Raw genomic sequence first — 25264 nt, 5'->3', positions numbered from 1 at the left:
CAGCAATTTAATAACGATTTATCAACGGATGACAGTATATTGAATCTGTCACACGAGCACAATACCTTGGATGATATCAATAAATGGCTTCAATGAAGAAGAAAAAAGAAAGTGAGGGAGCGGAGAAGGGGGATAAAGGAACAATGTATTTTCTTTAGCAAATGAAATCAGTTGGGTTTCTTTTATTTTGCTACAATCTGCGTTTTTTTTGGTTTTGGCGTGGGGATATCTATTCTTTTTTGAAGCATTGGGAAAGGGAAGGGGAAGCTGCCAAACTAATTATTGAATGACGAGAATCACAGTGGGAAAATAATGACATGATAAAACATAAAGTAGGAAGGAAAGGCGAAAGAAAGGGAATGGCAATGGGAATCATGCGGGGGAATAATATTTTAAAGGAAGCTCCAGATTGTGCCACTGATAGCCATGGAAGAAGCAATGGCAATGAGCAAGTAACTCAAAGCGAGTTCCCAACGTGGTAAAGTCGGCCCGAATAAGCGTAAATGGCAAACAATAGGAAAAATACCCGAGATGATGAACGAAAAGAAAGCGCCAAGGAGTGACATGACTTTGTCAAACTGTGGAACCATATAGGCGAACACCACAATCACTCCACTGGTGAACACTTTACCCAAAGTGATCAATGTCCATGATCGCCACGAAGCTTCCGCACACCAACGCTCCACGCACGGTCGCTTGAATAAGGCAGTTTGCCAACTCATGTTCACCGGATTCATAGATAATCCGTATTTGGCAACCGGATTTAGCGCGATAATCCAAATGGCAAGTCGGTTCAATGCTTGATTATATTCAGGCACAGAATTAAGATTTTGTGTAATCTATAAGCACAAAAAAGAAAAAGGTTAGGTTAGTTACGGTTGGCCCATTCACCAATCATGACCGTAATCAGGGACAATGAGGTGATTTCTATTTGTAATTATACCTCTTGCATGGTTTCCAAACCAAACATCAGGTAACCGCAGACAGCAACAGCCACGTAAATAATGGCGGTAATAAGGTACGTATAGTTCACCATGGTCTTGTACTGTTCACGTTTCTCCATGTCCGTGTAAATGGTAGGAAACACAGCATGGCCCGCAAAGCCAGCCATAATAAGGCCAAAACTCATTGGAACGGACCCTAAATTCGAAGGAACTAACTCCGTCACCTGCAAACATTTGCATGGTTAGAGATTCCTCTTTCATTTGCCTTGATCAAAAAACTACTTACCGCTGGTTCCCACAAACTACCTGGCGCTTCATTCTTGGAGAAGCCATCGACAACAACAACCACGACTACCGTAACAGCACTGAAAATACCCAAGAGACTTGTATAGGATAAGTGGCGAATGGGAAGGAATACCATAGGTGTCAAGATAATGAAACACGCGATAGAGATAGCCAAGGGTGACAGATTAGGCAAGAAGGCCAGAATACCATCGCTGAGAAGCACCACCAAAGCCACACTAATCAAAAATACCCCCCAAAAAAAGGTCCATCAATTTCATCCTGGAATGCTCAAAACAATCGGCCGATCGAAAAAAAAAAGTCATACCTGCAAGTGATCAATTCCAGTAAAAACAAACTGGACACCCAAACTCGGCCGCGGAAACCGAATGCGATGGCGCTCATGTCACCATAGGTTCTAGCCTGCGGGTCTGTGTCCATGCATCGAGCAATGAGTTTGGCGGTATAATTGGTCAAACCAAAGGAAAACAGGAAGATGAAGCTGCCAATAAGCCATCCTGCACACTGGTAATGCATATATGAATTGATTTTGGTTCGTGGATAGATAGACAGATAAGGGATGCTCTCTTTTTCTTTCTTTCTCCCCAGTCTACATTGTAATATATACTTTACCTTGAAACCTAATGGCAGTGATAAGATGCCGACGCCCACCAAGATGTTGATGGAATTGAAAATCGATTGGAAAAACGAGGATTTTCCTACAGCCGACGCTCGATCGGCCATGGTGGCAATCGTAGATGCCGTTACCACCTTATCAAGAGAATGAAACAGTAAGGAGGAACGCTCATGCAGAGTGCCATCTTCCGAGGTGTTTCGATGATATTCCTTTGATTCCGATTCAATCATGTATTTCGAAATCTCGCAGCGACTATGACGTTGAATAAACTTAATGGGTTAAAAATTTCTAGCATAATCGTTGAAATTTTCTTTTTATGAAAAATGTACCTTGCAGCTGTGCGAATGGATAACGCATCGCCTGTTTCTTCATCCACTGACTGCAATCATGATGATCAGTCAAAAAATAAAAAAAAGAAGGATCCAAGATTCGTTTCCAATTTACCAGACTGTCCGTTGGATTTATTGCGACATTTTCCGCCATATACATTAAAGAAGTTCGGGAATAGGAACCAACAAAGGATTCCAGTCGTTCAGAGAAAGAACTGCAAATTTCTTCTCCTCCTGCTCGAATACCACTGTCACCAATGGTGCCGTAATCATGCTCACGACTGTGGAGAGACGATCGTTGATCGGGATGCAGGTTGGGAATGCGCAAAGCATCTGTATCCTTGACCGGAATATCCATGACGAATTAGGGGATGTAGAAAAAAAAAAAGAAGGAATACAAGGAAGAAAAGAAATTACAGAATAAGGGCAACTTATACCATGAATGCAAAACCTTAAAACACACAAAAAAAAAGTGACAAAAAAAAAATTAGACGCAGCATCATTGTCGCCTTATCTAAAAAGGCAAAAATGTAAACGTAACACAATCATCGAAACGCAATCTCAATCAAAGCGCGCGCGGATGGGCTACAAATATTGGACTTGACTTTGCTCGTCCGCAATTGTCCTTAAACTCTGGATCACCTTATTTCGCAATAACTCTAACCAATGATAGTCAATGGTCATTTGTCCATTCCCTTTCACGGGTCAAAAATGCCCACGGTGTCCAGATCAAGGTTGGAACCCTCTTATTTTTCAATCATTTACCTGTTTCCTTGACTGCCTCTTGGTATTCTTGATTTGCGCGATTGTTTTCTTGTTCCAAATCCATCAACATCTTTATCTATCAATTTTTCCCTTTATCCAATTAATGCGCCGCACGAAATATCCAATAAAAAATCCCATCTTGATCAAAAAAGCTTAAATCCAAGCTCAACCTAAAAGAACGATGTATAAACCGTACCTGTTCTTCTTCCGTGTGTTTGATACCCGGTAAAATCTCGATCAAGGCATCAATCTCCTTGGCCTTTTTCACAAGATCCGTGGCAAGTTCCTGCATATTTTCTGAAAGAATGTTGAATAAAAAAAAAATCATCAGGAAATGAGCGTGCGAAATCCGACTGAATTCTTGTTGGGTTGTACGTTGCAATTACTCACGTTGGAAAACTTCGGGATTGTCCGCTTGTACTAGGAACAGAAGACGTAAAGGCCCGTGAGAAAACACACACAGAAAAAAAAAAAAACCAAAAGGGCAAAAACCAGGCCATGATGGCCGGGCTATTCTTCTCCGCTTTCCAGGGTGTATAACTGGTTACCTTTAGGTTGCGCAACCGGGATATCGTCGTTGAGTGCAACCATGGCTGACTTTTCGTGAACGTAATATATACTATTGGTGAATATGCGTGCCATCTGCATGAGGTAACATTCACAAGTTGGGCGGGGTGGAAAAAGGTCTGTCGTGAGTCATCTTTTTCTTCAATTCGCGTTTAAAAAAAGGTGAAATTTCAACGTACTGCGTCAATGGAATCTTGCAATTGTGTTAATCGATCCATTAAATATGTATATATATATATATATATATATATGCGTGCGTGCGTGAATGAATGAATATGGGATGTAGCGGTTTAAAAGAACAAGTGAAAGGAAAGGCCACCCAACTGGGATGGCCAAGGGGAGCTGAGCTTGGATGGCGTGACTTTCATTTTAGTGGCTTTCCCCAAATTGCAGGCGCTTTTTGTTCTCTCATCATGTTGCTTTTCCTCTTTTTGTACCTCTTTGTCATTAAACTGTATTATTCATCTCTGTCGTAATAGCAACATGAATGGTATATGATTTAAGTCAGCTCTCTTTCTGTGAGATTATTTTGTCTCGTCGTGAGCTGATACTCAGATACCGACGCACAGGCTGTTGAAAGACCTTTTGTATTCCGAGAAATAAAACATGGTTCTTCGCGAATAGTTCACAGAAACAGTGACCTGTTGTCCCCAGTAAGTGAACCAATGGCTGGCTCAATTTGTATTATTAAGGTGCATCCAGGTCGAAGGTGTGCGGTGAGGGTACATGTTGGTGTTTTCCACTAGTGAGCTCTTTCCCGGTCGTACGAAATGGTAACTAAAATGGCATTATCTGGTACAATGGATGATTTTCATCGAATAAATTCACAATTCTAGAACTCCATGAATGAGACGCTTCAAAAGTCAATGTTTCGAGATCTAATAGATCTCGCCCTTTGATGCATCTTTGTTCTTTTTTTATCATGTTTTTTGATTAGGTTAGTGTGGGCAGACTATGCTCTGAATGTCACCTCTACTTGTCAATCCTCGCTTTATGATATCATTGCAACTACAGTAGCCGAGCAACCGTACTTGAGAGAAATATTTGCTCATGTTTTACATCAAGGGACTTCTTCCCAAAAAGCTCAACGAATGAGTATGACTGGCCCATCGCTACTGATCAGATAACAATTCAAGCGTTTGGAGAACTCCATATGCTTTGCCACGAAATTATCTGAAAATATGAAAGCGTGATAAGGATGCCACAACTCTTTATGGTTGGGCTGTCCGTAATAAGAACGTTTTGTTTACTGCATTCATTGTTCTATCTTTAGGTGCTTTTTCTCCAATTAGGTATGGATCGCTATTTTCACACACAAAAACACACCTTTGGATGGAAAAATAAGTAAATATGTATACCTATTTACACAACGATAAACCAATTGGCCTAATAGGCGGCATGGAAAAAGAGCATATATAAATCTTCTAGGAAAAACGTTGGAGATGAGGTGATCCAAAGCCAGCAAGGGCAAACAGGTCTCAGCGCAAAATTCGACAAATCATGTAAAAGTAGTCACTCTTTGAAAAAACCGTTTGGTGTTTATCCGCCGTCTTGCACCTTTCAAGCAACTTTTTTTGTGCTCCGTTTGTCCGTCCTTTCTACTTGGGCCGCCTCTTTCTATAATGTATGTATACTTTACTGCTTCTCATAGGAATTTGCTGTGCTCCCTACACCAACCAAGTCATCCTCCATCGAGCCAGATGACATTTCAGCCCACTATGCTATCATGTTTTTTGCCGACTTCTTTTTCCATTTTCGTTTTCTTTTTCCACATCACGTTCTCTCCTTCTTCACCACCCCCATGCGAATGTTTCCTTCCAATCCATACAACCCGGAAACTCATGTCCTCTTTTTGTTCGACAAACTATCGTGTCGTTTTTCCTTTTATTGTTCTTCACCCTGCATTTGAATCCACTGCGTCACTGCATTTCCAAATTCCTTTTTTTTTCCAAATGGCGCATGCTTCCTTTGTCTCCTTTCCGTCTTTTGCGTCCTAGTTGCCATTGGGTAGTCATTCACCTCTGAAGGGAGCAAGCCAGATGCATTGAGGATCTTTTTCTTTTTTTTTTTTTTTTTTTTTTTCTTTCACGCAAAAAGGGAATGGAACCGTGCACTAATCCTGCGATTGTTAATGGTTTTTTTTCCAGATATGACAGACTCTGTTAATGTCGACGTCGACTCCATTATTGAGCGTTTGCTCGAAGGTGAGTACATGCACACGGTGGTAGTGAGGTTTTGTGAACTTGTCGGCTCATGAAGGGAATTCACAGTGAGAGGTAGTCGTCCTGGGAAACAAGTTCAGCTTGGCGAGCATGAAATCCGATATCTTTGTACAACCGCCCGCGAAATTTTCATGAATCAGCCCATTCTGTTGGATTTGGAAGCACCCATCAAGATTTGTGGTATGTATTTTGCTTCGGCCAAGAGAAAGAACAAAGAAACAATGCACATGTCACGATGGGTACCATTCATCATTATTCACCGGCTTACGTCTCCTTTTTTTGATATATCCTCTCTGATATAGGTGACATCCATGGCCAATACTATGATTTGCTGAGATTGTTCGAATATGGCGGTTTCCCTCCCGAAGCCAATTATCTTTTCATGGGAGATTATGTCGATAGAGGAAAGCAATCTTTGGAAACAATTTGTTTACTACTCGCATACAAAATCAAATACCCGGAAAACTTTTTTATCCTTCGCGGTAACCATGAATGTGCGAGCATTAACCGTATCTACGGTTTTTACGATGAATGTAAGTAAACGTTGGGTTTGTTTTATGAGAATGTAAGAGTAAGAGAAGGGAGTGTCAATTAAACAATCACCATAGGTAAACGACGATATAATATCAAGCTGTGGAAGACCTTTACAGACTGTTTCAACTGTCTGCCCATTGCCGCCTTGATTGACGAAAAGATTTTCTGTATGCACGGTGGTCTTTCTCCCGATTTACAAAGCATGGAACAAATTCGCCGAGTGATGCGACCCACCGATGTTCCAGACACTGGTAATTTTGTTGATGTGACTCGTGTTCAGAGTATGGATGGATTTTACTGACGAACGGTATGGCGATAGGATTGTTGTGCGATCTGTTATGGTCAGATCCAGACAAGGATATTAATGGATGGAGCGAGAATGACCGTGGTGTGTCGTTCACTTTTGGTGCCGATATTGTTACACGGTTTTTGCAAAAGCACGACATGGATCTTATTTGCCGTGCTCATCAAGTGGTCGAAGATGGCTATGAATTCTTTGCTAAACGTCAATTGGTGACTCTGTTTTCAGCACCTAATTACTGTGGTGAATTTGATAATGCAGGTGCCATGATGAGTGTCGACGAGACTCTTATGTGCTCGTTCCAGGTATGGTGTTTTGCTTTATTTTTTTTATGGATTGCCAACCTTATGCGATAATAACGTGGAACACCGCACATGCACATCCATTGTGTCCATTGTCTTATATTCACTGTTTGTTTCCATTCTATTTAGATTCTGAAACCGGCAGAGAAGAAATCGAAATACGGGTATGCTGAGAATGGATCAAGAAAGATGAAAAATCGAACAGCAAAATCTATGTGAACCAAACCACCATAACAAAACTATTATGTCTGTGTCACAAAATTGGTGAATTTGGTCACAACTGGTCACAAATGCCGGGACAGCATAATGAATGACATTATAAATAACTCATTCCTCTTGCGAATCGTCTTTCGTTCTTTCAATGGAAATATCTACAACAGAAATGTTTTCTTATAATTTATCAATACACATAACGATCCATCATTGATTATAAGCAGGCATAGATCATAGAACTAATGATCCATATCTTTTTTTTATCCTCCCCTTTCTTTAGTTGTCACTAAATGTCGTCTCAAGATATTTTAATATCTTTCTGATTACGATCAATTTATTCTTGCTTCTTCAACGAACATTACATCGTCAATCGCATCGAATGACATGGCTCCAGCTAGCTTTCAGAGATTATCCGCAATAGCTTACGGCTGACACAGTTTGCATGGATTCAAGTTCGCATAATGCAGCCGCTGTTTTGCTGTTTAATGTAGGGAAGTTCTCGCCTCATTCTCTACGTTTGAGAAGAAAAGCAATTGCTGATTTCTCTTGCGCAAATATGAGTTCAGAAGAAGATTCAAGTAATGGAACAGATCTAGCTTACCAATCGTTGCGTAAACTCTTTATTTATTGATGCCAAAATTTGCGAGTAATGCCCATTAGTGACCTCGTACTACATATGATCGATGAGATCGATCACGAGAAAAAAAAGTGGAAAAAATGAGGATACATTTATGAGAAAAAGACTATTATGCTCATTGATACTGTACATACAGTAAGCTGGATCAAATGAGCTTGAAATGCGGTATGCTGTATCGTCGCTGTGGAGTTGACATGACGCAATCTAGTATGAAGATGGAAACGCACGTGCCATGGCCAACGCTTCTCCCCTTTGGTGAATAGGTTGGAGGCTTACTTTATTAGCACATGGATGAATTGTAATGGCATCTCATTTTCCATGTGTGCAAAGATCGACCGTTGGAACTGGAATAGAATGCTTTTGATTATGTCATGACAGTGGATAAGATGCCAACGAACCTCATTATCAATGGATCAATGCAAAGCCCGTCCATATTACTGGACTTCAAACGAGATACTCCATTTCTTTTCTTCCCCCCTTTTTCTCCGTTTCCCAGCATCAATGAAGGATGGTTTCCAAGACGATCCTTGTGGTTGCGCACGTGGGGAGTTCTAAGATGATGGACACAAATAAGTAGGGAGGTAATGAACTCGAATTATCATTACAATAAAATCTGTGTCATGTACTATTTGAAGGGATGAGTCATGGCGACCTTGAAAGTGGTGGATTTCTTTTTCTCTTATTTTTTTACAACTGAGAATCTGCAGGGTAAATTTTTTTTTCTTTTTTATTCATCTTTGTGATCGTCATGACACTACTTTATGGTTTGCTCATAATTCAATGCATCATGTATGTAATCTTGGAGAGGAAATATTAATTTTTTTAGCATGCGAATGAGGTCCAAAAAGAACCAAAGAAAAAAAAAAAAAAAAAAGGAATCCTTCACATAAGAGAATTTGATTGCACATTCATCCTTACACAAATGAGAGACGGAGTTTGGGTATACAAAAGAGGAAGGGAAAAGAGAAGAAAAAGAAAAAAAGAATAATAAACAAAGAGAAACAAACAAACAAAGAAAAAGCGGAAATCCGGCGGCGTCAAATAAAGAAGGAGGAAAATCAGAATATGACTAATCTGCTATCATGGAGGTACGATGAGGGGACTTGGTGCTACGATACTGGATAGCGTTCATCAGTTTTTCCAGTACAGCTTCATTCATGAGCGTGCCTTCATTGGCGGTGCGACGCAAATGCCCCACGAGTTGTCGTAACTGTGAACTCAAGGCGGCCACTTCGTCCGTCCGTTTCTTCAATGCTTGATTTTGCGTTTCATACATGTCTTCCATTTTCTTGTGAGCTTCCACGGACATCGCTTCTTTCCGTTTCAATTGCTGGATCTCGCGTTCAAGGTGGCTGACCGACTCACGCGCCTTGTCGGATTCCACACGCAGCGCTTTCTGCAGCTGCTTCTTGTCGGATTTCAGTGATTCAATGTCGGAACGTAAGCGGCGAATCAGCCCTTCGGCCTTGTTCTTGGCCGTTTCCACGGTCTGGGTCGCTTGGGTATATTTGCGTCGAAGATCATGATTCTCGGTCGTTAGGCGTTTCATCTTGGCTTCATATGAATGTCGGACTTCTTGCGCTTGACGCGCTTCCCGAAGTTGCAGCACTGTTTGCGGTGCTTGCGTCCTGAATCCGGCCTTGCGATACGCTAAATCTCGCTGTTTCTGCATTTCTAATAAATGATCTTGCAGAGCGTCTAATTTTTCTTCATAGCTTTCCCGCATTTGCGTATACTCCACTTCGGACTTCTCCAACTGACCCACCAACTCCTTCTTCACAAGAAGATCCGCTTGCACTTGATGCAACATCTTCAAAAGGTCTTTGCTTCGTCGACGTCCCTCTCGTGATCGATTCGTCGTCCACGTCGTCGATAAGCGTGAGGTCGCCATCGAATTATCGGAATCATCCATGAGTGAATCGGTCCATGATAATGACTCGCGTTTCGTCGACCCATTTGTCGATTCCGTGTTGGGCGCCTCGGTCCACGTAGGAACCGCCTATTCATTTGAGGGTGAGGCTCTACTCACATTTCTCATCAAGATATCCATGGCTTACCAGGACTTCCAGATCATCTTCAGAGCCAAACATTGGTGAGCATTCTGGATCGTTGGGAGTAGAAGTAGTAGGCATGGTAGTGTTTGTGTTCGCAGTAGTGGTAGTGACAGTGTTAGTAGTAGCGGTAGAAGCGGAAAGGGAGGTGGGGTCAATGGATCGACGATTGTTCAGTTGAGGAGAAGGTGGCTGCTTCCCGTTCTTCAAATGAGATTCATGCTGTTGATGCTTCTTTTTGGGCTGCGGCTTTCGCTGCTGCTGCTGCTGCTGATGTTGATCAACAATGCCACCTGATTCGACTGATATTGTTTCATGTTTGGACTGTGATCAAATAAACAACCATGTCGTTTACATGTGCGCTAAGTAAAATTTAGAATGAACAACGGATACATTCTCCCTGCCGTTGTACCTTGTTCTTATTTATCCATGCGGATACCGTGCTGGTGGACTATTAAAAAAAAAATTAGGGTCATAAATCCCGTATTTGCATGCTACACACGGAGGTCGTTGCTGAAACATTTTTTTTTCCTTCTCGACTTTTTTTTTTCACATCTGCACACAGCAGACGTATCGGCACCACAGGCAATATGTAAAACTTACATTGTTATCATCATCGTCATCGGATGAATCGTCAAATGCATGATCAGTTTGTAACATGGCGATTAAATCCTCCAAGCGTTTCTGTGACGCTGCCACATCGTCTCTACGCGATGAACTGTGAGTGCCACGTTTCCGTGTAGCCGAAGTGGACGGAGTCCTTGCACGATGCACGACTCGAAGATGTTTTCGTTTCGCTCGACGATTCGCAGAAATTGAGCCTTTCTCCAGCAGTGCCAACAGGTCACTGTCGTGATGCGACGAACCATGTTGACCTGGTAACGCCATGGAGATGGTGGCGTGATGTTTCAATGCACTGTGGCGTGGCGCGTCGATGAACGAGGGGTCAAAATACGCTAAACGTTGATTCGCTTCCACAACTTGTTGCCGGAGGTCACGTATGGTGTCCGCGTAACGCTGCTCCATCTCCTGTTGATACTGCATGTCCATTTGAAGCATCAACGTATCCCTTCCGGCTTTTGTCTTGTCCAGTTCGCTGGCCGTTTCAACCGCAGAGCGGTGCATATTCTTCCTCTCGTTTTGTAGTGATGTAAATGCGTCGTTTTCAGGAACAGATCGTTGGTGCTGCAACACGTCCACTTGACGTCGAAGCTGGAGCACCTGATCACGTAATCGTTTCAGTTCCATTGTGGTCGCTTCGTTCTCGATGGATATCATCGGTAGCTGTTCAGGATAAGTGGATGCTTTTGCACCGTAATTTAAGACATTGACTGTTTGCTGGGTATCAGCAACAGAGGAACTAACGCATGCTATTAACAATGTCTGCTGATTCTTTTCTCGAACGAATTGAGATATCCCATTGGAGGACGAGGGTGCCGGCATGGTTAATTCGTCGTTAAATGTGTGAATAGTGCGAAGCAGAGTGGACAGATCGTACTCGGTAATGGAAGCACTTGTCGCTTGTTCTTTTCCCCGTTGCCTCTATGATTATAACCCGTTAATATTGATGGAAAAATAAAATTGTTGCTTCTCTCCGTCTTTCATTGGATGTAATCGATTTATTTTTTTTTATTTTTTTTTACCTTGGCTGGAGTACCAAGATCGACGAAACGGCAAGTGGCTACGGTTGTGGTCATGGAGGAGTCCGCTGGTAAGGATGCGGGAATACTTCCCGTAGTCGGCATGAGTGTGGATCTCTTGATAATGAGGGAAAAGATGCTATGTGACAGATTCGCAGCAATGGTGTTATCGTTTGATCTATCTGTACGACGCTGTAATCCTTGCTGTAATAATCTACACATTGAAAAAAAATCGGAAAAACAAAAAAAAAAAAAACGGCAATTAAGTAACTGTCCTTTTTTAGATTTTGATTCGTTGCCGGGTCGATGGGTCAAGCCGGTTTGCTTTTTGGAAATGCCATCAATTCCATGACATTGTTGATTATTTACCCCAGCGTTTCTTGTGCACGATGAACACGATGTTCTTTGATTGAACACTCGTCCAATACTGGGTGGCGCGTATCGTTGGTGTTCAACAGATCCCTCACCGACTCGTCATGGCATTCAATAAACGATACGTAGATATGGAATTCACTCTTCTGTTGTGCATTGCGATCGAGATCGTCAAAGAGCGTTTGTACAAAGCGTGGGATAATGCCTGATAAAGAAGATAAAGAAATATACCTATATGTATCGCGGAACTCATGGTCTCTCTCTTTTTTTTTCTGTATGCATGGAGATGCCTCAAAACGCAGAATACTCGCTTACCTACCTTGATGTTCTTTACTCTCGTTCCATCGGCTGTGTGTACCAAGTGTGTACGATTTGCCCGATCCCGGATATCTGTATCCAATGATGATGCAAAGCCGGAAATGGAATCATATATTAGTTTAATAGGACAATTTGTGGAAAAATAAATATGAGTCCATGGATCCATGGCATCCATTTGCGCATACAAAGAAAGGAAAAAGAAAGATGGGGCAATAAAGTAATAAGAAGAATACATCAAAATTCCAAATTGAGAAAGAAGGAAATCAAGAAGATGGATAAAGATATTAGAATAGCTCCGAGACACTTACCCATAGGCGAGAATAGTGATTTGATATCTATGGCACCAAAGATTCAGTAAAAAGAAACCATTTAAATATATTTGCACAAGGGAACGAGTTTTTACCCTTGAAGGAATCTGGTCACTAAGGGTAAGACGCTGGTGTGATAGAGTTGTTCCTGAGAAGCATCAGGTCGGTAAACGAAATCAAAGGTGAATGACCGATCAGTGCCAGAGAAAAGAATGCGTGGTTCATCAGAGATGAAAGTGACAGTTTCATTCGGGTAGATGACCGATTCACTGGTAGAAAGCGGCCGAACTCGTAACGCCACCCTAGAGAAGGTAGGCAATGATTAGATGACCGACATGTCACCCGTGCCACGGTAATGAAACACCCACCGAACAGCGGTGGTGGTCATATAGAAACGATATAGTTGACCGTGTCAAGGCCAACGACAAGGGCGGAGATTGGAATCCTTGAAGAATAGTAGGTAGGTTCCCAGGTTGGGGGCAGCAAAGTCGACGGGGAGCCGCCCTTTTGGCACAAAAAAGAAAAATAACACACACACGCGCGCACACCACACACGCACACGCACGCAGAAACCTTGAAAGGCAAAGGAAGGGGGGGAGTTTCTAATTATTATTTTTTTGGGTGGGTGGAATAGGTAACCCGCTGCGGAGCTAAAAAGGTAAAATGCTGTGAGAGGCTCTGAAGTTGAAAAAGTAAGGGCATCGGTCGTTGGAACGCCGACGAGGCAAGGAAAAAAGAAGAGGGGCACCAAAAAAAAAAGATACACTATCCTTTTGAGATTGAAACAGAAACAACACAAAAAAGCAATGGCGCGTGAATGGTGTTACTTGAGAAAAAAAATAGCTATTACGGATTGCGGGTTCCAGGCCCTTGACAGAATGGTTACGCTTAGTTTGCTCTTTTTTTCTTGCATTCCCTTTTTGCGAAAAAAGGATCGGGGCCTTCCAGTTTTTGGCCCTAATGTCCTTTTTGTCATCATGCCGACGCACATGCCTCTGAGATTATATCTATTACATTTTATCATTTATAAATACTCGATTTTTCCATCCTTCCTTCCCATTTTTCCTCCCATCTCTTCCTCGTATTCCACACTTTTCTTCGCTTCCGCTGTTTTCACCTTTCTGTTTCTCTCTCGCTTTGTGAATAAAATCCATCATTCTATCAACTCATCACTTCAATATCGTCACCATGCAACCACATTCCACATCTCGACATAATTCGTTCTCAGCCTTTGTCAAGCAACTGTTGTATCTCGTTTCACCGAATTCAACAATACATGAAGAACCTCAAGATAACACCGTCACCATCGAAAAACAGAACAGTCCCTTTGAACAATTGTACTTCTCATTCCCAGCCATCGAAGAGTTTGAACCCACCGAACAATCTAGTTGTGCTCGACTTCATCGAGAAACCAACTCCTTTGTCACCGAATCCAACCGCATTCTGTGTTAAGCCAGCAATAAGAAAATCGTTTCAGCACTTCTTTCTATCGCTCACCTCAACAAAAAGAAGAAGTCTAATCATCAAATGTCCTCAAGCACATACTCCATCATCTCCCGTCGTATTGCTCCCGCTTAACATCCTAATCGCCAATTTGCTTCTTTCATCGTACTGCTCTTGTCTTTTCATCATTCTCTTCAATTTTTGTGTATATCTCGTTCGGAACCGTTATTTTTGTGTCAAAAGGTCTTTTTTCTTGGTTTCTGTTTCCAAGCATATAGAAGAATGCCGACATTCAATTCTCTATCTCCTTGTTAAAATCCACGTCTCACTTTTTTTTTGTATATTGCGTAACTTGTTTCTTTTTTTTTCTCCTCTCTTCACTATTGTATTTTTGTCTATTCTTCTCAGTTTTTTGTATTAAAGTAATTGGTCCTTTTTTCTTCTTATTTGTGTGATCATGAACTGATCCTCCTCATCAAGCCCTGCATTGAAAAGTCTTATTGTTGAAGAACCAAAACACTCGTGCTTCATTGGTTCTCGTAATAAGACCGATTTTGATTATCAATGACAGCTAAAGCGATTATAGTTTATTTCACAACAGCCCATTAAAACAAAGAAAACGAAAAATGATTCACGAAAAGAAGAAAAGATCTCGGAGATAGAACTGATCGTTGTCTTCACTGTTGTCTTTTTTTTTTGTCCACAATGGCATGCACCTTGCTGATATGCTTCGGGTAAGAATCTACTTTTTCTTTTCTTACCAAACGAACTATGAAATGACGATGATGACAATGATGTCGTTCCACCGTCACCATGCAAGCCGGTCTTAAAAATTTTTCAGGCACCTGTTTCTTCTTTTGACTGTTGCTAAGGATATTCATGGACTAGCAAAGTGGATCGTGCATAGGGATCGCTGCTATATCTACGTCAATGGTCGATCTATCTACATTCATCACACGCATGGATCAACGCATGGGTGTGGAACGGTGATAAGACAAGACAAAAAAAATTCATCAGTAGTTTTTCCCACTGAACATTTTTAAATTGAGTCATTGACGGAACATCCGATTTCAATCTCCATGGATCACGGCTCAAGAAATAAGGATACCGTATATCTGCAGAAATTCGTAGAAAACGCTCAGCCCTCACCCAGCCCGTCCAATGCTTTTCGCACGCACGCGCACATGGAACTACGAAAAATCACTCGCTCTTTTTTCTTTTTTGGTTAAACCCAAGTCTAAAATATCATGCAAAAAAATATGTATTTTCGAGTGAGAACAAATTTCACTCATCCATCCTTTTGAATTACCTCATTTTTACGTTTTCTATAGGAACCAAAAAAAAAGACGTTACCCCACTTTATGGCCAGATTTTCAGAAAAAAAAAAAAAATAAGGACGCAGCCGTATTATTTCCTTGTTTAGAATAGATGAGAGGGAGGTCGCTTCATTCTTGCCGCCCAAACCGTAAAACGACGACGACGAGAATTTTTTTTTTCGGCTTCAACACCCAGAGGCCGTAAACATTCCTTTGCAGTTGGATGGGCCCAACCGCGAAATGGCTTCTTAGCTCTCCCGGTTTTCTCATCAGCTGATCTGATGGTGGCCGTTTTTGGAAATCCAACTAATCAAAAAAAAAAAAAAAAAAAAAAAAAAATTGGGTTTCCACTGAACAATAACAGACATGACAAGGATCATATGAGAACATCACAATCAAAACAGAATGGCCAACCAAACTAGAAAGGCAATTCTTTGTCAACTGGCTCATGCTCATCTTATCAGTGTCATCTCCCCTTGTATTATTTACTGTGCTATATTCCATCTCCAGCAGCTTGCACATGCAAGACAGTATGCGGGTGTACGTCTGGGCCACTTTTTTTCATCTTGCTGTTCAACAAAATGACACATGGACAATCGACCTTGACCCGAGCGGCGTTACAGAAACTTGGAAACAATAAAATAAAAAAAATCGCGATCTGAGCGGATTTATTTGGTAACACATGTCGGCTGACACTTTGTAAGACTGGTTGGGTCTGTGATAAACGCCTGAACCCATTGCATCAATATGAACATTCAAAAAGTCAGTAACCCTCCATATTTTATTTTCTTTCTTTTTGCTACGTAATATCCTTTTTCAACGTTTAAATTCGATTGCAGTCTCGACTACATGAGAAACCACTGGCAAATGAGAATTCCCGGAATGAAGCCATTTGTTTTGCCATGAATGCATTATTACTATTACCCATCCTTCATGCTACATTTTGTTCGAGAGCGCATGAGCCTTCAACAGTCTCTTTTTTTTTTGGAGGTTCATGTTTCCACCAAATATTTACACTTTTCGACTCGTTGTGTGACCCAATGCAGGTTGAAAATAAAAATAAAAAAAAGGGTTGAATATCCGATAACTTTATGGATGGATGCTTATCTTGTTGCGCGCAAACAATGAAAGAAGTCTAGACTGCGACCAAATGGGGACAGTGGGAATTGGGCATCCAGCTCCCAGGCCCTTGTATAAAAATATAGGTTACAGGTTTTTTTTTCCAACTTTCCATTTTTTGAGTGTGGCTTATTCTAGCTAGAGAGTTCCCTTTCGGCTCACCGGCATGAAAGGAGCTTTTTCTTTCACTAGACCACCACTTTTTAGCCCCCAATATGAATAAAACATTGCCAAACTTTGCCATGGTGATAAACCGAACGATCGACATACGAGTATCATTTATAACTACTCACCGGAGTCTTCCCTCACATCATATGCCTGGTTTCTTCAAAGCATAGGTCCCGAAATGACAAGGTTTTCATTAAAATCAATATCCGTTTTTTTTTTTCTTTTTTTTTTCCTTCTTTATGGAATTTCTTTTCCCCTTGACGGGCCATGGTGAGGCAGAGAATGGGTGGCGGAAGAATCGCGAGATGTGGAGCCTGGGTCCGATTCGCCAATGATAAAGCCCGCTTGTATCGGAGTGTAAATATACCACCAATGAGTCGTCATGGATTTTGACAGCAGCCCCACTTTTCCCACATGGAAAACTTTTTTGTGTCTCATCAGATCGAAAAAAGGAAATAACTGAAATTACGGTGATCACTCTTTTGACGGATTGCGCTTTTTTTTGTATTTCGTTTTCTTCCTTTCAGTCTCTCTATTCTGTTCTTTTAATCAGCGTCGTTCAGTGCGTATTCGATGGAAGGCAATCGTTTTCACGATCCAGGCACTCCGCCGCCTCTTCATTTGGATCAACCACTTCGGTTGCCCTTTGAGACCAATACCCGCGAGACGTCCTCCTCACCTACCGATACCACCCTCGCCAGCAGCGACACACCCGACAACGATGAAAAGAGTATTGCCGAAACCACCCTGTCTTCTGGTGATGCGAATCATACCGATCGTGCCTTGGAACTCGTCGAAACCATTACACGTGATGATCTTCGACGCAAGCCCAGTAAAGCCGGTGTCTTGTCCAACTTGTTAAAGCTGGATTTATTCGATCACCGTGCCCGGCATGGACGTCATCATCAACAAAGACCTCAGCCCATCGCACGACCTATACATCAACTTCGTTCCATCGCATCCAGTCGTGCAATGCTTCAAACTTTGGGTCAATCCACCCAATCCGCTCGCAGCAGCCTTTATTTTGACGAACTTTATAAAGCCGAAATGGGTATGATGGACGAAGCGACTCAGGTGGCCCAAAGAATGCAAATTACAGCAGAAATCGCCGACATCCTTGAACGACAAGATTTCATCGTGAAGTTGGGCAAATCCCTCGTTCGTACCGGCGCCCCATCACATCGTATTGTGAGTTGAAACGAGAATTATCGATTAAATGAATACCCTGACAATCTTACTGACTGTTATTTACTGAAAATACATTACAGGAAGCTGCGATGGAAAAAGTATCCAAACGACTTGAGATTGATGGTAGCTATGTTGTGCTGCCCGGATTGATCATGGTGACGTTTGGCGATGTGGAGACACATACATCTGAAACCCATTTAATTAAATGCTCTCGTGCCTTGGATATCGGCAAACTGGAACGAGTGAATGTGATTGCGCATCGTATTGGGAAAGGCCAAATTGAATTGTCAGAAGCGTCGGCGTTGCTGGATGACATAAAAAACGAACCTCCTACATGGAACTTTTGGTGGACATTGCTTGGCTATATTTTTTCGTCGGCGTTTGTGGCTCCTCTTTTCTTCAACGGATCATGGACCGATATGTGGGTCAGCGCCATTTTTGGATTAGCCGGTAAGGCCTCTCACTTTCCTCTTTCCTCTTGACTTTTTTTCCTTGTTTTTACTGACAAAAACGAATGGTTTTCATTAGTTGGCTTGTTGACATTCTTGTCGGAAAAAGTGCCTATGTTTGGCAATGTGTTTGAAATCGTAGTCAGTATTCTTGTATCCGTCGTCACCATTGCTCTACATCCGCATGTATGCTTTACAGCGGTTTCATTATCAGCTGTAAGTGATGACAAAAAAAACCAAGCAAGTTGAATGATGTGGTCATGGAGATGGTATCTAACAGAGTCCAATAGATTGTAATTGCTCTTCCTGGTTATGCAGTGACAAGTGCGGTAATGGAACTTTCGGCGAAGAATATCGGCAGTGGGGCGATTCATTTGGTGCATGCAATTATGTACGTTTTGTTTCTCGGCTTCGGTTTGGGATACGGTACTTCGGTGTGGCATTTGAGCCATCCAGGTCAGGATATTGAGGTCATGGCTGTCTGCCAAAACCCCGTGTCGCCTTGGTGGTTTTTCTTGCTACTGCCGCTCACCGGCATCGGTATATCCATCGTCTTTGGTGCCGCCGTCAACCAATTCATTCCCTTGGTGGGAAATACCGCCGTCGGTTTCGCGGTGTACTATTTCCTTTCCTTGGCGATTGGCTCGCAATCCGTCATTGTGCCGAGTGTCGGCGCCTTTGCTTTGGGTTTAACCGGTAATTTGTATGGCCGCTTGACAAAACGTCTGGCGTTTGTACCTCTCATCGGCGGTATCATTATTCTTGTGCCTGGAAGCATAGGTAAGCATTTTTCTTTCATCATGTACCAGTGACTGTTGGTGCCGTGAATTGTGTTTACTTACATACTGTGTTTTATTGCTTGAAATGGTAGGTGTGAAAGGTGCACTTCAGTTATTTGACGATTCCGATAATGCCAATGGCGGTACGTTTGCGGTGCAAATTATCGGTATTGCCTTGTCCATTACATTAGGCCTGTTTCTTTCCAATCTCTGCGTGTATCCTCGTGGCCGAAAACGATCGGTATTTCTTGGATTCTAGTTCTTTGCTTTTTGTCTTCCTCTTTTTGTTTGTTCATCTTTCATCCTTTTTTTTCTTTTACTGCGGACATTGCATGTATCTTTTGTAATTTTTACTACATCCATCACCTTTGGCTGCTCTATACCTCTAAAAGATTGCCATATTCCTCATCCACAAAACCTCATTTTATATAAAATCGCTAATCTCCCATTTTTTCCCACTATCACTGTCACTGATACATTAAAGATCACTGTTCCCTTTTTTTTTTTTTTTTTTTTTTTTTTTTTTTTTACAAGCATGCAATTTCTTCTCTCGAACATATGATCCTCCTTGATAAGAACTTTTTCTTTCTTTACTTCAACGAAATCCCATAATACTTGCCGCTATATTTCCATGACTGAAAGAGTTTCTTTAATTTTTTTCAAGTTTTACGTCTCTTTGGGTTCTTGAAAGGAAGATTCACGCTCTGTCGCTTTCATGATATCATTTGTCATTTCGTCTTTAATGGAAGGTGATGCTTCCGAGTTAGATCCAGAGGGGGGATACGGTGGAGACGATAAACCAGCCTTTTGCTTGGTGTTAATCGTGTTGAACACCGACAAGGCCTACACGCACGCATACACATTGATCAATATTTACATTGTTCCTTTTTTTTTTCCAAGTGATCCATCTTTCTTACCTGAGCGACCATTGAAGCGGCATCGTGGGCTGCTGCGGGCACAATCAAGGTGGTGCCTTCCTTGGCCAATTTGCCGAATGCGTCGACATATTTTTCAGCGACGGTCATGGAAACGGCGTCATTACCACGGTCCATTGCAATGGCTCGTGCCACCTTTTCGATACTTTTGGCGGAAGCCTGAGCACGTAAAAGCATGGCTTCAGCTTCACCAGACGCCATATTGATTTTCTCGGCCTTTTCAGCTTCGGAAGCCAGAATGGTGGCCTGTTTACGACCTTCGGCTACATTGATCGCGGCTTGTCTGGCACCTTCGGATTCCAGAATCTGAGCACGTTTGGTACGTTCGGCCGACACCTGTTGATGCATGGATTCCACGACTTTAGCCGGGGGATGAATATCCCTGATTTCGTAACGTAAGCATCGGATACCCCAATCATCCGCTGCCGAATTGATCGCATCCACAATGTTCGCGTTAAGATGGGCACGTTCGGCCAACGTACGATCGAGCGTCATTTGACCAATTTCAGCACGCATGGTCGTCTGTGCAAGTTGCGTAATAGCAAATTCTGCATCTTCCACACCATAAGAAGCCTGCATTATCCATTTCAGCTTACAATGCACACGTTTGAGCGAAACCAAATAAATACGAGTTTACCTTGAATGGATCAATCACTCTGAAATATAGGACACCATCCAATTCAAGCGTGACGTTGTCTGTCATCAGGAAATTAAAAAGGCCCATGAATAAGGATCTTGCGCACAGAACCAATAAAAAGAGCTTGGGTGGACTTTTTTTCTTACCTTGTGTAATGGCACTCTGACTGGGGACTTCGACGGCGGTTTCTTTCAAACTTTTCACGTACTTGATACGATCAATGACAGGCACCAAAATGTTGAGACCGGGTTCGAGCATTCGATGGAATTTACCCATACGTTCCACTACCCACGCTTCTTGTTGAGGCACAAATTTAATGATCTGAGAAAAACAACCATCCAAGCTGCGGTTAAAGCCGATATCCCAGACAAAGGTGGTCTCTGCGCCACACTACGTACCGTATTTCTGGGGAGCGATTTACGGCCGACACTGGATCCCCAGCTGTCAGATACGCCCATGGGTGAATTGTAATTATCGTAATCACCATAACCGTAATTGCCGTAGGATGCATAGTGACGCAACAACACGGGCGCAGTCTGTTGAGCTCAGCATGTGAGCTTTTTCTTTTTTCCTCTTGATGGAGGTCATGGAATCGCTGAGTGACTTACCTTGCACGCGTTGCGTGCCAATAGATGGGCTGTGTTCTGTAGACGGTATTTTGGTGATACCGAGGCTAAGGCGGTTCTTCGTAAAAGCAAGCTCATGACGGTTCAGCAGAATCGAGTCCGTGTGCACTGGGGACGGGTCAAGAACGCACCTTTGTGGCTGGACCTGAGTTTCCAAAAATCACTTGTTTCGGGCCGGAACAGTGAATCTCAGCCGTGTGGCCTCTTTCATGCACATATCAGGCTATAAATTTTCCAGGCTCACCATGCTGTTGGCAATCATCTGTGAAGAAAGTGCTCACATCGTCGAACATTTCACTGACAGTTGTATAACTTTTTAAAAAACGGTACTGTACTAAGGGTTATACAATAGAACTAGTTGGAAAACATACATTTTATAATTTCTATCAATCTCTCCCTACTCCATATATTTTGTTGCCAAAAGCGCTTGATACAAACAATTTTCCTTCCTCACCTTGTACTAGTGAGGACGTCGATAACTTAACGTTTGTATCAATCAGTGACACGATCGAGGATTTCGGGATCTCATGTTCACGGAGCAGGTAGTATCTTGTCTGTCCAAATATGGCAAGAGAAGGGCTTGGTAAAATAATTTAGCCGAAGGTCAACTTATTTCGATTGGTTCTTGTCCAAGTTATTCTTTGAAGAACAAAAAATAGCGGCATGCACGTTTTATCGATGTACGATAGGATTTGAGAACAACCAAGCGTTTGATGCCGTCTTGCCGAGTGAAATAGAAAAAGAGACCTGAGCAAGTGGGGTATTATCAGTTATGTGGTAAACAATAAACTCACGACAGTAGCATTTTGTTATACAAAATTACTTGTTTTCACGTGAAAAAATAACGTCAATTCAGATCATGCTTCTATTGACCTTTCTTTTGCCGCATCGAAGAAAGGAACAATCTTTTTCTCGGTGCTCCGAGGGACCTGTGTGATACTGTTGGCATGACAGCTCGAATTTCTCCAGCTGATTCTCAGCCGCACGCACGCATATCACTTTATCGCTTAATCATGTTCCCATATCAGTACAAACATTGATGTTATAATGTGACATGCATTCACCGCATCTGTCAGTTCCCTTGTATATCCTCAGTTATGCCTTTATTATATGGAACGTCAACCGCTTCAAATTCTCCTTCTTTTTGCTTTCATTTCTGAAAGGATTTCTTCGGAAAGGAAAATCTCTTAGAGTCGTGTCAACTTTCATGGTGAAAAAAGGAAGAGGCGGACACGTCAAAAATTAAAAGAGTCGGTCAGGTCGCACATTGGAATGAATTTCTGCTGACACATGTGAGAAACACCTATTGCCTTTGCCCTCATGTCGGAGTTTTGTGACGGTCTTACTGCACAGGCTTTAGTCATGTTAAATTACGGAAAGAAACCGCTCAAATAGGCGATCAAAAGGGGAACAAGTAACGGGTTTTCTCCACACTTCTTCACCTGATACTGTTTTCCATGTCTTTTGACAATAACGTCCCTACCAAGTTCCCGGCCCTTGCGCCCAAAGCACCTTCTGGTGATCTTCTTCTCGCTCATGAGCGTGCCAAAGCCCAGTTTAACGTGGACGAACTGTCCAAGTTCATGTACACCGAGGAATGGCTTAACAAGATGCACAAAGTACTCAAAGTTCTTGAAACCGAACCCGCTTTCGATAAGACCAATCGTTATTACGAGAGCCGTCAGCAACGGGTCGGTAGCGCCTACATGAAAGATAAGCGCTTGATTGAACTTATCCGGTAAGTTTTTTCCCTATCAGTTCTCGAGCGCATTACCGTCCTTTTCTCCGTGGAAGCTAACTTTTTCTGAAATTTTTATAGTGAGCACAACTGGGATGAAACCGAGGTTCAGATTGCCAGCTTTTTATATGATATGTCCTCTCCTGTAAGTAGTCGGTTGGCAATGGAAATTTTTTAAAGGCAAAAAAAAGAGAGCGGTCCCTGACACTCCATATTATGGTATTGTAGTTCACTTTGCATTATGGCATGTTCATTCCTACCCTGAAATCTCAGACGACCGATGAACAAAAGAAATTGTTCTTGGAACCTGCATTGAAGCATCAAATCATTGGCTGTTATGCTCAAACAGAGGTGAGATAATGGCAACCCTTCCCGGGGGGGGAATGTATGAGACATTGGACTGAAAGGGATTTTTGCGTTCAATAGCTGGGCCACGGTTCCAACGTGCAGGGTTTGGAGACCACCGCTACGTACATCCCCGAGACCAACGAATTCGAGCTTCACTCGCCAACGTTGACATCGGCCAAGTGGTGGATTGGCGGTTTGGGTACTGCTGCCACCCATGCCATTGTCATGGCCCGCCTTATTTCGAATGGCAAGGACCTCGGTCCTCACCCTTTCTGTGTTCAGATCCGCAGCCTGGAGGATCATCGTCCCATGAAGGGAGTGACCGTCGGCGATATTGGTCCCAAGTTCGGTTTCAACTCGGTCGACAATGGATTCGTCATGTTTGATCACTACCGTATTCCTCATGTCGCTTTCTTGTCAAAGTATGCTCAGGTGAAGCCCGGATCAGGCGAATACATCAAACCTCCGAATGCCAAATTATCCTACGGTACCATGGTGTTTGTGCGTGCTAATATTGTCATGGGTAAGTTAGGTCAAAAGGATCAATAATGGAGATCAGAATGAGCTGACAAGAGGGAAAACCATGGTGATTTAGGTGTTCGTTATGCGATTGCCAAGGCGACTACTATTGCTGTCCGTTACTCGGCTGTGCGTCAACAGTTCGTGGATGCTGCCAGCCCTCGCAAATGGAACAACAAGGTCATTGAGACCCCTGTATTGGATTACACAATGCAGCAGTATCGTCTTTTGCCCACCATCGCTGCCGCTTACGCCTGTTTCTTCACCGGTTCGGAAATGCTCCGTTTGTACAACTTGAATCAGGAAGCCATGCAACAAGGCAACTTTTCTCTGTTGGCCGATCTTCACGCTAGTTCCTCTGGTCTAAAGAGTTTGACCACCACCATGGCTGTTGAAGCCATTGAAGACTGCCGACGTGCGTGTGGTGGTCACGGATACAGCATGTTCTCTGGTTTAGGCATGTTTTACCAGGACTACCTTCCCAACGTAACCGTAAGTCGAGAAAAAAAGTCTTATATTTTTTCAACTTGACTCAATGCACATTTTTTTACAGTGGGAAGGTGACAATTACATCTTGACGCAACAAACTGCACGCTACTTGTTAAAGACCTTCCGTAACGTGGTGGCCGGAAAAGCGGTTCCTTCTGAATATAATCAAACCGTGACCTATCTATCGCAGTATATGCAGAATCCCAAAGCGAAATGTCCTGCCACTTCGCCCAAGGATTTCTTAAACCCTGAATTGGTGCTTTCCGCGTTTGGATTCCGTGCCGCTTACGGAATCGCTCAGGTGGCTGAACAGATCGATCGTCACGGCCGTAGCTGGAACTCTATGCTGGTGGAAATCAGCCGAATTTCCAAGGCCCACTGTCAGTTCATGTTGATTCGCAATTTCATTGTGTCACTTCAGGACAATGCGAAGCTTTCCAAGGATACCGTCAAGGTGCTGCGCACTTTGTCTGCTTTGTTTGCTCTTCACACCATGGAAAAGGAATTGGCCGATTTTGTTCTCTCGGGTTACCTGAACTCGGAACAGGCGACGATGTTGAAGACTCAGGTCATTGATTTGCTCGAACAAGTGCGTCCTCAGGCTGTGGCTTTGGTCGATGCGTTTGCTTTGCCCGATTACTACCTTCACTCGGCCTTGGGTCGCTATGACGGAAAGGTCTATGAGTCCATGACGAGCATGGCCGAACGTGAACCTTTGAACCAAACCATGGTCGTGGCTGAATACGAAAAGATCATCAAACCTCTGGTCCATCAAGGCAAAAACCAAGGCCGCTGGTCCGCAGATGGCACCCTGCAGCATGCCAAACTGTAATTTCGCAAAGAACGCACCTCCAAAATATTTTTTCATAGACAATCTTATCAGGTATAACGCAAATCTGATATACACATTTCTCTCTCTTTTTTTTTGTTTCATCCGCTTCTCCCCCTTCTCTTTTTCTTGTCCTATTGTTATTTGCTGAATGTATTTCTATTTATATTTTTCTCTTTTTTTTAGTTTTCTCTTTTAGTTTCTGTAATCTATACGGTCGTTTTATTGAAATAGAAAATCAGGCACTGAAAATCATGGT

General features: G+C 42.6%; 9 protein-coding genes across 9 annotated transcripts; 4 read left to right on the top strand and 5 right to left on the bottom strand.

Moving 5' to 3' along the window:
- Positions 1-158: 158 nt before the first annotated feature.
- Positions 159-2803, bottom strand: BYT42DRAFT_206474 (transmembrane amino acid transporter protein-domain-containing protein). The gene is made up of 7 exons (XM_051562543.1): positions 2308-2803; positions 2193-2242; positions 1860-2115; positions 1555-1751; positions 1231-1465; positions 944-1168; positions 159-839 (listed from the first exon to the last, which is right to left on the bottom strand). The coding sequence occupies exons 1-7, from the start codon at positions 2548-2550 to the stop codon at positions 393-395; spliced, it is 1653 nt and encodes a 550-aa protein (XP_051427683.1). The 5' UTR covers positions 2551-2803; the 3' UTR covers positions 159-392.
- A 254-nt stretch (positions 2804-3057) lies between these two features.
- BYT42DRAFT_489954 (uncharacterized protein) lies at positions 3058-3599 on the bottom strand (the record flags this gene model as incomplete). Its single annotated transcript, XM_051563974.1, has 3 exons — positions 3058-3254; positions 3348-3377; positions 3506-3599. The coding sequence occupies 3 exons, from the start codon at positions 3597-3599 to the stop codon at positions 3058-3060; spliced, it is 321 nt and encodes a 106-aa protein (XP_051427682.1).
- A 2074-nt stretch (positions 3600-5673) lies between these two features.
- BYT42DRAFT_489740 (serine/threonine-protein phosphatase PP1) lies at positions 5674-7102 on the top strand (the record flags this gene model as incomplete). Its single annotated transcript, XM_051563954.1, has 6 exons — positions 5674-5728; positions 5795-5926; positions 6049-6279; positions 6355-6531; positions 6600-6886; positions 7013-7102. 6 exons carry the CDS (start codon positions 5674-5676, stop codon positions 7100-7102), a joined length of 972 nt encoding a protein of 323 aa, XP_051427681.1.
- Positions 7103-8802: 1700 nt separating this feature from the next.
- Positions 8803-9732, bottom strand: BYT42DRAFT_489477 (uncharacterized protein; the record flags this gene model as incomplete). Its single annotated transcript, XM_051563944.1, has 1 exon — positions 8803-9732. A coding segment is annotated over one exon (930 nt), but the record flags the coding sequence as incomplete, so codon positions are not given.
- A 355-nt stretch (positions 9733-10087) lies between these two features.
- On the bottom strand, positions 10088-13222 carry BYT42DRAFT_557880 (P-loop containing nucleoside triphosphate hydrolase protein). Its single transcript, XM_051566949.1, has 8 exons — positions 12791-13222; positions 12518-12724; positions 12423-12449; positions 12116-12186; positions 11794-12001; positions 11428-11638; positions 10197-11326; positions 10088-10108 (listed from the first exon to the last, which is right to left on the bottom strand). The coding sequence occupies exons 1-7, from the start codon at positions 12808-12810 to the stop codon at positions 10334-10336; spliced, it is 1737 nt and encodes a 578-aa protein (XP_051427679.1). The 5' UTR covers positions 12811-13222; the 3' UTR covers positions 10088-10108; positions 10197-10333.
- A 184-nt stretch (positions 13223-13406) lies between these two features.
- BYT42DRAFT_557876 (uncharacterized protein) lies at positions 13407-14515 on the top strand. Its single transcript, XM_051566948.1, has one exon. It carries the CDS (start codon positions 13699-13701, stop codon positions 14284-14286), a length of 588 nt encoding a protein of 195 aa, XP_051427678.1. The 5' UTR covers positions 13407-13698; the 3' UTR covers positions 14287-14515.
- A 3000-nt stretch (positions 14516-17515) lies between these two features.
- Positions 17516-19143, top strand: BYT42DRAFT_592090 (uncharacterized protein; the record flags this gene model as incomplete). The annotated part of the gene is made up of 5 exons (XM_051570592.1): positions 17516-17656; positions 17737-18106; positions 18185-18321; positions 18396-18885; positions 18977-19143. The coding sequence occupies 5 exons, from the start codon at positions 17516-17518 to the stop codon at positions 19141-19143; spliced, it is 1305 nt and encodes a 434-aa protein (XP_051427677.1).
- Positions 19144-19404: 261 nt separating this feature from the next.
- On the bottom strand, positions 19405-21352 carry BYT42DRAFT_527414 (uncharacterized protein). The gene is made up of 6 exons (XM_051565361.1): positions 21065-21352; positions 20855-20992; positions 20603-20777; positions 20457-20515; positions 19802-20392; positions 19405-19727 (listed from the first exon to the last, which is right to left on the bottom strand). The coding sequence occupies exons 1-6, from the start codon at positions 21158-21160 to the stop codon at positions 19551-19553; spliced, it is 1236 nt and encodes a 411-aa protein (XP_051427676.1). The 5' UTR covers positions 21161-21352; the 3' UTR covers positions 19405-19550.
- A 1084-nt stretch (positions 21353-22436) lies between these two features.
- BYT42DRAFT_557867 (acyl-CoA dehydrogenase/oxidase C-terminal) lies at positions 22437-25257 on the top strand. Its single transcript, XM_051566947.1, has 6 exons — positions 22437-22820; positions 22902-22965; positions 23049-23171; positions 23247-23691; positions 23764-24179; positions 24241-25257. Exons 1-6 carry the CDS (start codon positions 22540-22542, stop codon positions 25006-25008), a joined length of 2097 nt encoding a protein of 698 aa, XP_051427675.1. The 5' UTR covers positions 22437-22539; the 3' UTR covers positions 25009-25257.
- The last annotated feature ends 7 nt before the right edge of the window (positions 25258-25264 follow it).

Source organism: Radiomyces spectabilis (assembly GCF_025331425.1).
Source record: "Radiomyces spectabilis strain NRRL 2753 chromosome Unknown BYT42scaffold_2, whole genome shotgun sequence".
Classification (NCBI taxonomy): domain Eukaryota; kingdom Fungi; phylum Mucoromycota; class Mucoromycetes; order Mucorales; family Radiomycetaceae; genus Radiomyces; species Radiomyces spectabilis.
Note: the sequence above shows the minus strand (reverse complement) of the source record. Positions and strands in the feature narration are given on the sequence as shown.